This window comes from Dama dama, chromosome 33 (assembly GCF_033118175.1).
Source record: "Dama dama isolate Ldn47 chromosome 33, ASM3311817v1, whole genome shotgun sequence".
Taxonomy (NCBI): domain Eukaryota; kingdom Metazoa; phylum Chordata; class Mammalia; order Artiodactyla; family Cervidae; genus Dama; species Dama dama.
Genome location: NC_083713.1, coordinates 16,992,956 through 17,009,498, shown reverse-complemented (window position 1 = coordinate 17,009,498; position 16,543 = coordinate 16,992,956). Strand labels below are relative to the sequence as shown.

At 38.7% G+C, this 16,543-nt stretch overlaps 1 protein-coding gene and 1 non-coding gene across 2 annotated transcripts in view; both read left to right on the top strand.

Annotated features, from left to right (window-relative positions):
- The first annotated feature begins 704 nt into the window (after positions 1-704).
- NUP35 (nucleoporin 35) overlaps positions 705-16,543 on the top strand; it is a 31,636-nt gene continuing 15,797 nt past the window's right edge. Inside the window, exons 1-4 of the mRNA XM_061135016.1 lie at positions 705-833; positions 6,209-6,379; positions 8,695-8,822; positions 12,078-12,138. Of these exons, the coding sequence (XP_060990999.1) occupies positions 794-833; positions 6,209-6,379; positions 8,695-8,822; positions 12,078-12,138 (400 nt within the window). The 5' untranslated portion in view covers positions 705-793. The remainder of the gene's footprint in view (positions 834-6,208; positions 6,380-8,694; positions 8,823-12,077; positions 12,139-16,543) is intronic.
- On the top strand, positions 7,786-7,892 carry LOC133051401 (U6 spliceosomal RNA). Its single transcript, XR_009691881.1, has one exon. It is a non-coding gene; the product is annotated as a U6 spliceosomal RNA (small nuclear RNA).

Here is a 16,543-nt window from a genome sequence, read left to right as displayed (position 1 = left end):
GTGAGTTCACGGGTATCATTAGCCTTCATTATTTAATCTTTTGTTTATATTAATATATAATAAAACAGCAAGTATAAGTTATGCTTTAAGTAAAATGGGCTTCCCTGATAGCTCAGCTGGTAAAGAATCAGCCTGCAATGCAGGAGACCCCAGTTCGGTTCCTGGGCTGGGAAATTCCGCTGGAGACGGGAAAGGCTACCCACTCCAGTATTCTGGCCTGGAGAATTTGTATAGTCCATGGGGTCGCAAAGAGTAGGACACGACTGAGCGATTTTCACTTTCACTTAAGTAAAACTGTGCCTATATAACCTAAAATTAAAAAAAAAAAAAAAGGCATAGAGATTGTAGAAAATATGCTTTGAGAATGGTTTCATGCAGCTAGGCCCAGAAATTGACACTGGAAAGCGGCATCATCTGTTTCTCCAAGGCAACTTTTCCAGGCCGTACTTAAGAGCGTTGGGTAAACTCTCGCTAACTATGAAAGCGTTACTGTAACTTGTATTCCTATACGACTAAAGCACCAACAAATCAGGAGGCTCACAGGTGAGCAATGAAGTCCCGAGATCACAACTTCCACGTTGTTTCATCACTTTACCAGAGAAATTCCTCCCGCACAAGTAGTCTGAGCGGACTGTCGCCCTAAGCCAAAATGACAGCGCCGGCGCCACAACAGCTACAGCGCATGTCCGGAAGTTGCGCAATCCCATAAGGTAGCGCGCCCACACCCGTGGGGCGAGTTTCCGCCATTTTTGAAAATCAGGAAGGTCCGCGGGTGAGTGCTGCTGTTGCTGTGATGGCAGCCTTTGCCGTGGAACCCCAGGCGCCCACGTTGGGTGAGTGAAAAACTGCTTTTCCTCCGCTAGCACTGCGATGCACACTGTAAGCTTGGAAGCGGGCACGCTGAGAGTAATCGTAGGGTCTCGTCTAATTTCAAGCCGCAAAGAGCTAGCCCTTTGGCACGCCCCCAGGTTCCAAGTCCACCGCTTTCTCTAGGCGTCGCCACCCTGTAGCTACTAAGGGGGCTCCGGGACGCTGCGGGCTCCGAGGAAGTCGAAGAAACGGCGGTCTTGTGGTGACTAAGCCGCTTTGTATCCTCCCCGCAAGCCAGAGCCAGACCTGTCCATACCTGAGACTCTCTCCGCCGGCGCGGCGGACGCTGTGCTGGGTTCCCGGATCCTGTGAAGCGGCGGTGGGAAGGTCCTCACCTGTGAACACGTGGGTGGGCGGTTCCCTGGAATGTGGTCACCTTTCACCGCTGTTCGGTCTCCTAGGCTTCTCGTTACTGCTTGATTCCAACTCCTCCCGGGATTCGCTAAAGGAATGTGTTCTGAATGGAAACTTGAGTTCGCTATTTAATTAACCAGGTGATGGCAACCATTGAGATATTCCTTTAATAGGAAGCCATGAGTTCGCTTTGTTTTCTTTATCTTGGGAAAATGCCTCTATTGTAGAGGATCTTTTTCTCTACATTACATTCCTCTACATTTACGGTACCCACTCCAGTACTCTTGCCTGGAAAATCCCATGGACGGAGGAGCCTGGTAGGCTGCAGTCCCTGGGGTTGCGAAGAGTCCGACACGACTGAGCGACTTCACTTTCAGTTTTCACATCCATGCATTGAAGCAAGAAATGGCAACCCACTCCAGTGTTCTTGCCTGGAGAATCCCAGGGACGGGGGAGCCTGGTGGGCTGTCGTCTATGGGGTCGCACAGAGTCAAGACACGACTGAAGAGACTTAGCAGCAGCAGCAGAATGATTTTAAAAAATCATTTCCGTTTTATAATGGGGGCATTGCTGATATATGTTGTTGAAAAAAATATTGCATGTCAATCTTGGATGTCGATTATTGTGTGTGTGTGTCGGTTGAGTTGTGGGTTTTGTGAGAACCGTGGAATAGCTTAAAACAGAACCCCCCCCCGCCAAAAAAAAAAAACCCAGAAAATAAACCATCTATTATCATAGAGATGTATTTGAAAATTCGCTTATAACTTTCTGACTTTGGAAAGGAGAGCAAGCACGTATGTCTGTGTAGAATGAGTTTTATTAGAATTGAAGGCTATATGATGTTGGCCATGTTTTGTACAAAATCAGTTTCTTTTGACAATAGAGTAACTTGAACTGTTTTACTATTAGTTATAAAAATCTAAATGTGTAATATCAGGGGAGATACTCAGCTGATGGCTAGGTATTTATGTCTTGTATTATTTTAGAGGTCAGAAAACTTTTCATTTCCAGTATGAAAGTGTTCTGCTTAACAAAAGCATTGTCGAGTATATATTTCTTGGGGTTACAATTATGAATAAACCCCTGGTCGAAATCTGACATTAGCTGATTTTGTTTAAATCCTTATTCCAGACGAGCTATAAACATTTTTCCAGCACCTTAGTTCAGTTCAGTCAGTTATGTCAGACTCTTTGCGACCCCATGGACTGCAGCATGTCAGGCCTGCCTGTCCATCACCAACTCTGGAGTTTACTCAAACTCATGTCCATTGAGTCCGTGATACCGTCCAACCATCTCATCCTCTGTCGTCCCCTTCTCCTGCCTTCAATCTTTCCCGGCATCAGGGTCTTTTCAGATGAGTCAATTCCTTGCATCAGGTGACCAAAGTATTGGAGTTTCAGCTTCAGCATCAGTCCTTCCAATGAATATTCAGAACTGATTTCCTTTAGGATTGACTGGTTGGACCTCCTTGCTGTCCGTGGGACTCTGAAGAGTCTTCTCCAACATCACAGTTCAAAAGCATCAATTCTTCAGCGCTCAGCTTTCTTTATGGTCCTACTCTGACATCCATACATGACTACTGGAAAAACCATAGCCTTAACTAGATGGCCCTTTGTAGGCAAAGTAATGTCTCTGCCTTTTAATATGCTGTCTAGGTTGGTCATAACTTTTCTTCCAAGGAGCAAATGTCTTTTATTTTCATGGCTGCAGTCACCATCTGCAGTGATTTTGGACCCCCCAAAAATAAAGTCTGTCACTGTTTCCACTGTCTCTCCATCTATTTGCCGTGAAGTGATGGGGCCAGATGCCATGATCTTAGTTTTCTGAATGTTGAGCTTTAAGCCAACTTTTTCACTCTCCTCTTTCACTTTCATCAAGAGGCTGTTTAGTTGTTCTTCACTTTCTACCATAAGCGTGGTGTCATCTACATATCTGAGGTTATTGATATCTCTCCCAGCAATCTTGATTCCAGCTTGTGCTTCATCCAGCCCAGCATTTTGCATGATGTACTCTGCATATAAGTTAATCAGGGTGACAGTATACAGCCTTGACATACTCCTTTCCCGATTTGGTACAGCCTTGTTTTTCCATGTCCAGGTCTAACTGTTTGCATACAGATTTCTCAGGAGGCAGGTCAGGTGGTCTGGTAGTCCCGTCTCTAAGAATTTTCCACAGTTGTGATTCACACAGTCAAAGACTTTGGCGTAGTCAATAAAGCAGAAGTAGATGTTTTCCTGGAACTCTCTTGCTTTTTCGATAATCCAACGGATGTTGCCAATTTGATCTCTGGTTCCTCTGCCTTTTCTAAATCCAGCTTGAACATTTGGAAGTTCACGGTTCATGTACTGTTGAAGCCTGGCTTGGAGACTTGAGCATTACTTTGCTAGCGTGTGAGATGAGTGCAGTTGTGCAGTAGTTGAGCATTCCTAGCACGTAATGGAACACTAAAACTAATGGTTACTTCAACAAACAATGCTACCTGAGTAAGACACACCACTTAACATTTTAGGAGTAGAGACTCGGAAATGGAAATTTAAGGCTTGAGGATCCACCAGTGTAACTCTCTAAGGAACATTATCTGAGGGCCTGGTGGTTAGTGACAGTTTAGGTAAGAATCCTTTGGCCCTCCTCATTCTGGTTATTTCTCTTGTATCACAATATATATTTGGATGAGCCAAAATTTTTTTGACTTAATTTTTACTATACTTGGTGTTATTCTTGTTTAGTAGCTAAGTCATGCCTGATTCTTTTTTGACCCCATGGAAGGTTCTTCTATCCATGGGATTTCCCAGGCAAGAATCCTGGAGTGGGTCGCCATTTCCTGTGTCTCCTGCATTGGCAGGCAATTCTTTAACACTTTGCCACCTAGGAAGCCCATATATGTTTTGTTTTTTTTCTTTTGGGGCTGGGAGATGGTACCTAAAACTTTGTACTTTGGGTTTATAAATGTATGTTCATAATATACTTTTGTTTAGACTTTTGATTTGATTTTAGTATTATGTTCTTTGGAAATATGTAGTAGTGCTGTGGTAACATGGTAACTAGCACTCTGAAGTAATTACAGTGTAATGTAGCTCTTCACACCTGTTTCAGTATTTGCTTTCTTTTCCTTTTTCATGTGCTTGCATTGTTACTATCAAGGTCTGCTATAATGAGAAATAAGAGGAGGAGTAAATACTGACAGCATTTGGATAGCACTAAACACAATTTTGAGGCTGTTAAAAGTTCAGTTCAGTTCAGTCGCTCAGTCGTGTCTGACTCTTTGCGACCCCATGAATTGCAGCACTCCAGGCCTCCCTGTCCATCACCAACCGGTGTAGTTAATGAAGGCCATATAAAGTATCAAGTGTTTGAACTTTCTGAGTGCCATAAATCACAAACCAGGCTTGTTAGATAATTGAAAAATTAAATTTTCATAAGCAGAAATTGCAAATTCTACATGTACACAGTAGTGAGTTTTGGCTATTGTAAGGTACTATTAGAATAATAATAATAATAACTAACACTTGTGAGTACTGATAGGCACTTGAGTTAAGTGCTTTATTAGCTATCTTTCTAATCAAAGCTGAGTGCTCTGATTATGTCCATCTTTCTGAAAGACTTGAAACCGGGTCTCTTGACTCCAGAGCTCATGTTTTCCTTACTGTGCTATTTTGTTTTGAAATTAGGAGAAGTTATAGCTTCCTTTTTTGGGCTCCAAAATCACTGCAGATGGTGATTGCAGCCATGAAATTAAAAGACGCTTACTCCTTCGAAGGAAAGTTATGACCAACCTAGATAGCATATTAAAAAGCAGAGACATTACTTTGCCAACAAAGGTCCCTCTGGTCAAGGCTGTGGTTTTTCCACTGGTCATGTATGGATGTGAGAGTTGGACTGTGAGGAAAGCTGAGTGCTGAAAAATTGATGCTTTTGAACTATGGTGTTGGAGAAGACTCTTGAGAGTCCCTTGGACTCCAAGGAGATCCAACCAGTCCGTCCTAAGGGAGATCAGTTCTGGGTGTTCATTGGAAGGACTGATGCTGAAGCTGAAACCCCAATACTTTGGCCACCTCATGTGAAGAGTTGACTCATTGGAAAAGACCCTGATGCTGGGAGGGATTGGGGGCAGGAGGAGAAGGGGATGACAGAGGATGAGATGCCTGGATGGCATCACTGACTCTATGGACATGAGTTTGAGTAAACTCCGGGAGTTGGTGATGGACAGGGAGGCCTGGCATGCTGCGATTCATGGGGTCGCAAAGAGTCGGACACGAGTGAGCGACTGAACTGAACTGAATAGCTTCCTTATTTTCATAGTTGGAATAATAATATTATCTATCCTATAAATTGTGAAAAATAGTTTTGAATGGATCATCATGAAGTATCAGTTCTCCTCTTAATTGGTTTTCTGTTAGGGAAACTTAGTAATTATTCCTAACTTTAAAATGAATGGTTTTAAAAAATTACCCAAAGCATATTTCTTAGTTGGTATGCTGTCATCACTGTTATTTCATATGTGCTTTAATGTGTGCATAATTACACTTTTACTACAGAAATGACACGGTTTTTGTGTATGGGGAAAGAAAAATGGGATATGCAGCTAAACCTGTTGTGTCTAATTTGCTTGGACTTTATGTTGCTAGTTCATCCTGTCCTTGTTTTTGGTTGTTACATAGTAGAAACTGCCAAAAATGGAAAGAAGTTGTTCTGTATGTATTAGGGATTTTTTTTTTTTTTAGTCAATAAGCTAAAATTTAAAAATAATTGTTGGTTCTTAAATCTATGAAATAATGTAAACCGCTGTCAAATATTATTTTGTTCCAAATATTTTCATATTTTTCTGGAAAAATTTTATGGTTTTTAAAATAATTTAACTGTGGTTCTGTAATATTTAACAATTTTATTAAATTCTCAAAATTGTGTATACTGGTCCTTGTATCTTTTTGTTACCTGTTATTACATTGAAGTCCTTTCTCTGTATTTTATTTTCTGATTCATTTAGGATCTGAACCAATGATGCTGGGTTCACCCACGTCTCCAAAGCCAGGGGTTAATGCCCAGTTCTTACCTGGATTTTTAATGGGGGATTTGCCAGCTCCAGTGACTCCACAGCCTCGATCGATTAGTGGCCCTTCTATAGGAGTAATGGAAATGAGATCACCTTTGCTTGCAGGTAGGTAAATGCTTGGGCTTCCCTGGTGGCTCAGCTATGAAGAAACTCCCTGCCAATGTAGGAGATGCGGGTTGGATCTCTGGGTTGTGAAGATCCCCTGGAGAAAGAAGTGGCAACCCACTCCAGTATTCTTGCCTCGGAAATCCCATGGACAGAGGAGTCTGGCAGCCTACAGTCCATGGGGTCTCAAAAGAGTTGGGACATGACTTAGTAACTTGACAACAACAAAGGTGAATTGCTTAGTGTAGTTTTAAGTACCATCAGTACATGTACTAGAATTTTAAAAAGAGTAGTGATGCAGCTTTCACCTTCATCAACTAAAATTATTGAAACAGGTGTAAGCAATGTAATTTACTTTAATTCTAACAATCACTCCCTAAAAATATGCATACTGCATTTTTCAATCTAGCATTGATTGTAACACTCACCATTAAGCACCACTAGGAGAGAAAAACACTAAATATGATACACCATTTGCCATTTTTTGTAAATTATTCCTATTTCAGAGATGTTAAGTGTGTTTGGGTGGGGAGAGGGGAATATGGTCATTCAACTTCAGCAGGCTTCAGTTTAAAAAATTCATCTTAATATAATAACAGCAAATATTCAGTCAAAAGAAGTATAATTTGTAAATTTGTAGATATGAATTTGACTTCTAGTCTTAATGAGTTAAGATTCTCACTCACTGTGTTTAGTGAAAGGACTTACTTCACAAACTATGCCTTGCAGTTGCCAGCACAAAATATTGTTACGTAAATGAAACATCTAATACAGACTCTTAGCAAACAAATATTTTAAAAGATAATTTGGAAGTTTTGACCACGAGTATTGAGAGCTACAGAAATGGTTGAATTCCAAATGTGAGCTAATAAGTGGTTTAATAGATGTTTAAATGGAAATTCTTCTTTCTTTAATTGTCCTAAGGTATTATTGGGCCTCCCAATTGGCGCTAGTGGTAAAGAACCCACCTGCCAATGCAGGAGATGTAAGAGACTTGGGTTTGATCCCTGGGTCGGGAAGATCCCCTGGAGGAGGGCATGGCAACCCACTCCAGTATTCTTGCCTGGAGAATCCCATGGACAGAGGAGCCTGGTGGGCTACAGTCCACGGGGTGGCAACGAGTTGGACACGACTCAAGAACTTAGCATGCATGCCTGTGAGGTGTTATTTGTGTTAAAGTGGTTTATAATTTTCTTTTAAAAAGTTTTATCAGGGAGAATTATCAAAGTTATAACTGAAGCGATTCAGTTAGAAACATTATCTCGGACAGATTATTTATTTTTACATATTTCAAGTGTATTATTTTATTGTTGTAGCTACCATATATTAAGTATTTATGAGCCAGGGAGTATCTTAAGCATTTTATATGTTATCCTATTCTTTTATCAATCTTAAAGAGTAGTTGGGTGCTCGCTTCGGCAGCATATATACTAAAATTGGAACGATACAGAGAAGATTAGCATGGCCCCTGCGCAAGGATGACACGCAAATTCGTGAAGCGTTCCATATTTTTAAAAAAAAAAGAAAAAGAGAAGAAAGAGTAGTTGGTCAGGCCTCTTAGAGGAGTGAACTGAGGCTAAGTGCAGTGTAGAACTTGCTGGAGCTCGCTGGTCAGTGACCTCAGGCAGTTAAAGACTGGGCTGGTCTTGTTCTGTAGCCTGTGCTCCAATGTGAATGGCTTTCGCTGTACTGTCTTGACTCAGACATGAGTCTTACAGAAGGTGTGGGCTGCTCTACTAGTTGGCATTGATGATTCTCTGACTTAAGAAGGCCTCTTTGTATCCCCCAAAGTTGGTCCTTTTCCTGTATGTTTATTATATACTTTAATAAATTTTTACTGTGAGAAACATAGGAACTTGACTGTCAAATTCCATATTAAAATATTATATTTTTTCAAGCATATACAAACTGGAGCTGTTTAAAATTCTATTTCTAGTGAGAAATAGGATTAAATTTGGTATGGAATTGTTAAGTATTTTGTAGAGAAAACAAAACTTGTATGCATTCACTAAAAACTAAAATTTCTATATAGTCCTTGTTCTGGAAGCTTTGTTCTGGAAGGGCACTCTATGGATCACCAACATTGGCATCACTGGCAACTTGTTAGAAATTCATAATCTCAGGCTCCATTCCCCACGGTCTGAGACAGAACCCGAATTTTAACAAGATGCCCAAGTGACTCTGTGTATTAAGGTTTGAGAAACATTGGGAGACAGGAGTTTAAGCCATTATTTTAAAAATATTAAAGGATCTTACCAACTAGGTGGGAGATTTCTTTGTTTTCTCACCTGACTGTGTCTTTTGTACATTGTTAGGTGGATCACCACCACAGCCTGTTGTACCAGCTCATAAAGATAAAAGTGGAGCTCCGCCAGTTAGAAGTATTTATGATGACATTTCCAGCCCAGGACTTGGATCAACACCTTTAACTTCAAGAAGACAGGTGATATACATATCCACATTTATGACCATATGTACTCATTTCATGTTTTCATGTGGTTATACAGTGAGGGTCAGTAATTTGAAATATTTCCCTGAAGTCTATTTTAGTATAACTCTGTTGCATAGAAATAAGCATTAGGGACAGTTACCATAGAGTCTACTTAAATTGTGCTTATTATGAAATGTGCTTAAAAATATAATAGAGTTCAGGTAATTTCCTTGTGTAGGTAATTCAGTGATTTTTTTTTTAATTTTTTTAATTTTTTTTTTTAATTTTTTTTTAATTCAGTGATTTTTAAAGAGGTACTTATTACACCTGTCCATACCCTCAGCCTCTTTAATAAACATGTAGAAATGATTATTGTTTAAGTCAGTGATTGTTTAAAAGTTCCATATACATAGTTTTGTGACAGAACAAATGAAGATCCAGGGTTTTATCCAGATCTCAGGTACCTTGTGATGATTTGAGGTGATTATTTTTAGGGATGGTTTTATTAGTATAAGACCAATGCCCTTTTAGAGCTGTTTACTGTTTACTTATTTTACTAAAAATGCTTCCTTCTGCGGTTTATGAGTGATGGCTTAGTACGTTCCTGGTGTAGGTGTTCTGCTGGTGACGCTAAATCTTGGCTGGTGTGGATGTAGGTGTCCTGCTAGTGTTACTTTCGGTTATGGATTGCAAGGTAGAGATTCTGTGTTCTGATGGGACTGATAGCACAAAAAGTGTCCAATACTTATGAAGTGCCTGAAGTGTACATGCCCTGATCTCATGTATTATTTCATTTAATTCTCACAGTGACTCTGGGATGAATGAATCTCTTAGGAGCTTTATCTTATCACTGAGGAAACTAGGACACCAAAAGCCCAAGGCAGCTAGTCTAGTTGAGCCAGATTTTAAACCCAGGGAATATTGACTCTAGAGCCAGTGTTTATAAGAACAGTGTTGTGCTAATACTACCATGATTAGTCTTGATTGTCAGTTGAAAGGTAGTATGGATTTTTCTTTTAAGTGGCAAGTTGAGGAGCTTTTTATAGTCAAAAGTTTTCTCTACTATTACTGTTATGCTTAGTAGGATACAGAAACAAAGTGTTTCAGCTAAACTGCTAAGTTAGTTGTATAAAGATACTTCTGCTGTTTGACTTGGAGGAATATTAAAGGCCTTTCTTTAAATCAAATATAGTATATTTATTGGCAAGTTTAAGAAAAGTAGAAAAATCTTTCGGAAAATTTTGATTATAGGCTTGATACACCTGGCCTTCTGGGCCTATTTGTCAAGCAAAGCAAAATCAATCCATCGTGTCAAACAGAATCCTTCTCTTACCAACACTTGTGCACCTGCCCTCCCGTCCGGTTTAGTAGCTACTAGCCCAGTGTGGCTGTCGACACTTGAAATGTGGCTAGTCCTACAGTTAACTGAGATGTTGTTTTGTGGAAAGTTTTAAATCCTTCATTTTAGGTTAGAAGGATTGGTTAACAAAAGAAGCCCTTCATTACACACACAATAAACAGTTTTGATACTTAATAAAGGCTTATTTGATTAATTTCAATATACTGCCACTAAGAGAAAAGAAATAGAAACAATAGAGAAAAGTAACTGTATACACATCACTAAATTGGGCCGAAACCTACATCCAGACTTGAATAGTGCTGGGAAGTCCAGAGTAACAGCAGTCTGGAGTCCCTCTTAGGGAAGAGAGTCCTGGGCAGTGTGTCCACTCCAGGGGTAAGGATTTGGGGACTCCTGCTTACAGTTCCAAGCTGCAAAATAATACCATCATCAGTTTGTGTGCAAAAATGCAGCTCCGGTTTTTAAGTTTTACATTGCTGTTTCTTTTACCTTGTGAGTCATAAGACGACTTAGACCTTGGAAGGCTGGCCAGGCCTCCAGGGGCTCAAAAATTACAAAAACCACTCCCTTTCTTATCTAAAGTGCCACTTGATTTGCTGGTAACAGTTGGTGTGTTTGCTGGCAAGCACATAATTTGGCATGGTCAGAAATCAGTCAGAGCCCTGCTCTTCTGCTTCTGAAGTCTGAACAAGACTCCCTCAATTTTATTTATAATTTCCCTAACAGATATACATGCCTACTCTAAAACAATTACCTGTGTGGCTTATGTTATGTTTGGACAGTATTGTGATAAACTTAACTAAGTCCAGAATATCCTGTTGTATTTTTCTAAAGGTTGATAGGTAAATCTGATGTTTAATTTGGTATGAGGACCTCTGGCTTATAAGTTTATACCACCTTTCATTACTCCTCTGATAATACCTGAAAAGAAAGGGAGTTTATAGTTACTGCTATGTTCAAATGTTTAAAAATCTTGTGAGCCAGAAATTGTAGAGAAAGCTTTTGACTTGAAAGTTGCTAAGAATATTATTAAAGTCCAAATTAGTCTTACCGCCTAAGACTTTGGTCAGCCTCTCTCTACTCATAAGTTCTCATTAAGAATTGAACAGTGAATTTGTATCCCCCTTTAATAATCTCTTGACATTTGATCTGGTTGCTGGGTAATAACCAGATTTTAGATTTTCTTAGTTTAATCAGAATCTGTTAAAAAAAAATTTCTGTTTACTTCTAGAGAAAGAGTCTTTCTCATTCTTGGTTAGCTATTACTGTTTTCTGTTTTGTTTATAGAAAGATTTTTTAACTACTTGAGTAATTAGCCTCCAACTAATAAAAATAATTGGGGGAAAAAAAAGATTTTTTTAACTACTTGAATCTTTTTCTCAGATTTAAAGGAACTAGTTTTTGTTACTTTTTACTGGTAGAGGCAGAGATATGCTGTTGTTTACTGTGTAGACTGATTTGAATCTATACTATTTCATGGTTTGTAAATGTCAATATAGAAATACAATTTTGCCAACTTTCTGTTTTTCAGTGTGAACTTTGATGATTTGAAGAATCACCATTATATCTCTTGTTTCAAATACTGTAGTTTAGGTACTAAAAACAAATAGCAGTGTTAATAAAAACAGTGTCTTTTTACCTAGTGTAGCTTTTCTTATTTTAAACATTATAATATGCTAACGAGTCTGCCTTTTTAGATTAGTAGTATTCAACTTAAAAACAACAACAACAACAACAAAACAAGCAAGCTTAGAAAGTACTCTTCAATTGTGAGCTAATAAAGGGCATTTCCAGTACCTGGTAGACATTCAGTTGTCTGTTGAATGAAGTTCTTCAACATATATTGTGGTTATTTTATGGTTAGAACTTTGCATTTGACCTGAACACTTTCTTCTGTTTTCGCGTAGGCAAACATTTCAGTAATGCAGAGTCCTCTCGTTGGAGTTGTAACAACTACTCCTGGAATAGGTAAGCAATGCCTTTCAATACCAGTGACAGTTTTTTACTCTTTGAATGAAGATAGTAAGACCTTTGTTGGTAATTCCCAAAATTTTGTCTTTTATTTTTCAAACTTGGAGACTTTCTCGAATGTCAGTAACTTTCTTTAGGAAGGAAATATTTGTATATTGGTTCTTTTCTGAACTTACAGATAAGGTTATGATATTCTACTGAAAAGTGTTAAGAATTTAAAAAATTATATATTTGTGTCTCCTGAATTGTTACAACTGTAATTAAAAAAAAAGTTGCAATTGAGAAGAAAAGGAATGCAGAGACTGAATAATAAAGATGTTTTGAGGGATATTAATGCATAGCTGTAAATCTGAATGTCATTGACTACAAACAGCCATTGATTATATCTCGTTTTTCTTTAAGATTAATGGTGTTTCTGTCACTGTTAGCATCATCATAAGCATAGCTTTTCCAACATATTTATGTATTTATAATCTATCAGATGTTCATTCAGCAAATACTTGGCATAACTATGTACCAGGCCGTGGGAAACTGAAAAAAAATATAATCTTTGCCTTTATGGAGCTTACATTTACTTATGAAATTTACATTTATAAGTAAAGTAAATAGTTTGTTAGAAGGTAATATATTTTGTGGAGGAAAATTAAGCAGCAAAGGGAAGTAGGAAATAAGGGCTTGTATAACTAAGGTAAGTGTATTAGTTTTCTTTTGCTGCCATAACATATTACCATAAACTTAAAAGTGATTTAAATAATTCAGTGTGTTATTTTTACAGTTCTGGAGGTAAGAAATCTGAAATGGGTCTCAATGGGCTAAAATCAAGGCATTGGTAGCCCATGTTAATTTATGGAGGCTCTGGGGAAGAATCTGTTTTCTGCCTTTTGCATCTTCTAGAGGCTGCCTGCATTTCTTTCTGGTCCTTTTCCTCCATCTTTAAAGCTAGCAGCATTGTATCTTTCTGATCATTCTGCTTCATGTCAAGTCTTGCTCTTTCTCTTTTAAGGACCGTGGTGAATGCTTCCAGCCCTTCTGGATAGTCAGGATAATCTCCTTATTTTAATGTCATCTGATTAGTAATATTAACATCTGCAGTCTTAATTTTCCTTTACCATGTAATGTAAGATTCCTAGGTTTTAGGGTTAAGGACACGGACATCTGGGGTGGGAGGGCGTTTATTCTGCTTACTACAAATAGTTATGGAAAACTAACATTTGCTCAAAAATGTTGAGGGAAGGTTTTCTAAACAGAGGAAGAAGCAAGTACAGAGGCACTGAGGTGGGATTGTGTCTGGAGTGTTTGAAGAAGTTGGACTAACGTGTGAAATGGAGTGAGGGAGGGGGTGAATAATAGGAGATGAGGCCAGAGAGGGAATGGGGGTTATTGTATTAATAGCACTTGGTCTTTACCCAGAAAAGGTAGAAAAAAATAGGATGAGACTGCCCCTGTGATGTGAATAGACTTTGGAGTAAGGGGCAGGGTGGAAGCAAGGAGATCAGATAGTTGGCTACTACCTTAACACAGGTGAGAGATGGTGGTGGTTTAGACATAAAACAAGACAGCAAAGTAGGAAAAGAGAAGCGACAGCAAAAGCAGATGAAATGAGAGAAGCGATAGCAAGACAGTAGATTTAAATGAATCGAATGGACAATTATATAAACGAACTGTGCTAAACACTCGTGTTTAAAGGCAAAATGGGTGACAAAAATAATACCCAATGACAAACAGATCTTTTTATCCTCCAGATCTTGATTTCTTCAAGCAGTGTGTGAGCCATCACTGGCAATGTTCTTTAAAGTATAGATTTCTACTACTGGTTTGTTCAATGCTATTTCTGTCATGTTCCTCACATTTCTTTCAGCATCTACCCACTGCCCTATTCTAACAGTATGCCCACACTTACAGGTGTTACAGCAGCATTCTACTTGGTACCAAAATCAGTATTTTAAAAAAATTTTTGCTGTAACAAATTATCACAAACTTAATGGCCTAAAACAACACACATTTATTATCTCATAGTTTCTGTGGTCAGATGTCTTGGGCAGAGCTTGGTTCTTTATAGCTCAGGTGTTAGCAGGGCTCTGTTCTTTTCTGGAAACTCTGCATGAATCTGCATCCAGGTCATTGGCCAAATTCAGTTGCATTCAGTTGTAGGACTGAGGTCTCTGTTTCTTTACTGGCTGTTGCCATAGGTTGTTTTCAGTGTCTACAGGCTGCCCTCATTGTTTGGCTTCTGGTTTTCTTTCTGTCTTCAAAAGCAGCAGTGGCAGATCAAGTCTTTTCACATGCTTTGAGTCTCTCTGACTTATCTGTTCTCATAGTTCTGATTTGACTTTTCTGCCATCTGCTGCTGTTAAGGGATCATTTGATTCCTTGGCTCACTGCAGTAGTCCAGGGTAGTTCTTTATTTTAAGATCAACTGATAAGTAACCTAATTCTATCTGTAAAATCCCTTCACAGCAATACTTGGATTAGAGTTTGGTTGAATTACCAATCAATCAAACCCAGGGACAGAAACTTTGGGGTGATGTCTTTAGATTTCTGTCTACCACATATCATGGTGAAAAATCTAGGATGTCACTTCTGTTTCAGTTACTTACTTGAGGTGAAATTTTCTAGGGGAATTAGTTCAGGTTTTAGCCATCTTAATCTGATCAAACAAATAGGTGGGTGACATGCTCCGTTGTGTGATAATACCTTGCTGCTTGACTGTTTGCTCTAATAGTGACTGGGTGAGTCAGTCAGTGACTCCAGAGACATTGGAAATGCAAAAGCATGTAATTTAAGTAATGTGTTATATGTTTTAAAGCATTTCTTAGTTGTCTAAAAAGCATACATTATAATATTCTTATTGCTGTCAAGTAGAAGAGTACAGGGTTAAAGCTAATTAAACTTCCTTTTGTTAATCTATTTTTTCTAATACTGTAACTTCTATGAAGTTCTTGCAACTTTAGAAACCATACGTGAAAATATAAAAACTGTGATAGGAAAACATCCCTGTCATAAAGTTGGCCACTGGGAGTCACTGCTGCTGCTCCTTTGAGTTTAAGAATTTATGTATAGAGAGTCTTAATGGGACATAAGTGAAAAAGAATACTTTTGAAAACATGTTGTTGGCATGAGGACTATGATGCATGGTCGATACTAAACAGGAAAATGAAAAAAAGAGTTGAGAAAATTGAAGGAGAATGTGTAGACTTTTAATTTTTTAAAGTCTTACATTTAATGTTAAATAAACGAAAACTTCTATAATACGTAAATTTTTAACTTTCGGAGGTTGACAGCTTTTATAAAGAGACATCACAGGACTTAATGGTATGAATTGCTGTTTTATGCTGAGGTCTTTGTATCCATGAGTTTGAGCAAGCTCCGGGAGTTGGTGATGGACAGGGACGCTTTGGCGTGCTGCAGTCCAGGAGGTCTGCAAAGAGTCGGATAGGTCTGAGCAACTGAACTGAACTTGTATCCAATAAGGAGATTCTGATTAGTTTTTAATTCTGTAACTGAGGTTAAAAATCTCTCTTAAAATCTTATTTCTGGTGCAGGAAAATGTTGGTCATATAACAAAGTAGGTAGTTGAGATTAAAGAATTTCAGAAACTTTTTAACCATTATTGCCTCTGGTAAAGAATACTGAATGTTTGCCCTATCTTTCCCCATCCTCACTGATCAGTTTTCTGCTGCTGGTATTTAAGTATTCCTCTATTTTTCATCCTATTTTTAATTAGGTTTTTTTTTTTCCTTGAGAAGTTCTTTCATTTACTTGTCACCTCTCGCAAATAGTATAGCATTTACATGTACTGAGCTAGAATCCTTATTTGTGTTAGCATATTGTTAACAGGTTAAGTAGGATGTTTAGATTATAGCCATTTCTGGCTGCTTTTGTTGATGCCAGGAACTCATAATTCTAATAGTGTTCTCAGAAGAGCAGATAAAGGACTGACTTTTCTGTGAGCAACTTTTCCCTGACACTTCTTTTTCTGATCTGGCTTAGCTGTTCCTTGTATGTGCGCCTATGGAACTCTCTCTGCTAGGCTTTTATGTTTCTCCATTACTGGGTTATGATCTTTAGGACAGAGATTCCTTCCATATATCTTCATTGTTTACTTGTCACAGAGCTGGGTATAAAGGGATGTCAGTAAATGTTGCTTGACTGAGTGAATTGATGGATGTGAGTTGTAGTGAGTTGAATGGTGGCCCCCAAAATGACTTGTTGACGTTGTAACTCTTGGAATCCTGAGTACTGCTTTTTGTGGCCAAAGCATATTAATCTAAGGATCTTGAGAGGCATGTCTCTCAAGGAGAGTGGACAGTTAAGGAGAGAGGAAAAGAGGGCAAGATAATCCTGGTAATTACCTGGATGCAAGTGTGCCCTAAATCCAATCACAAGTGTTCCTAGAGGCACA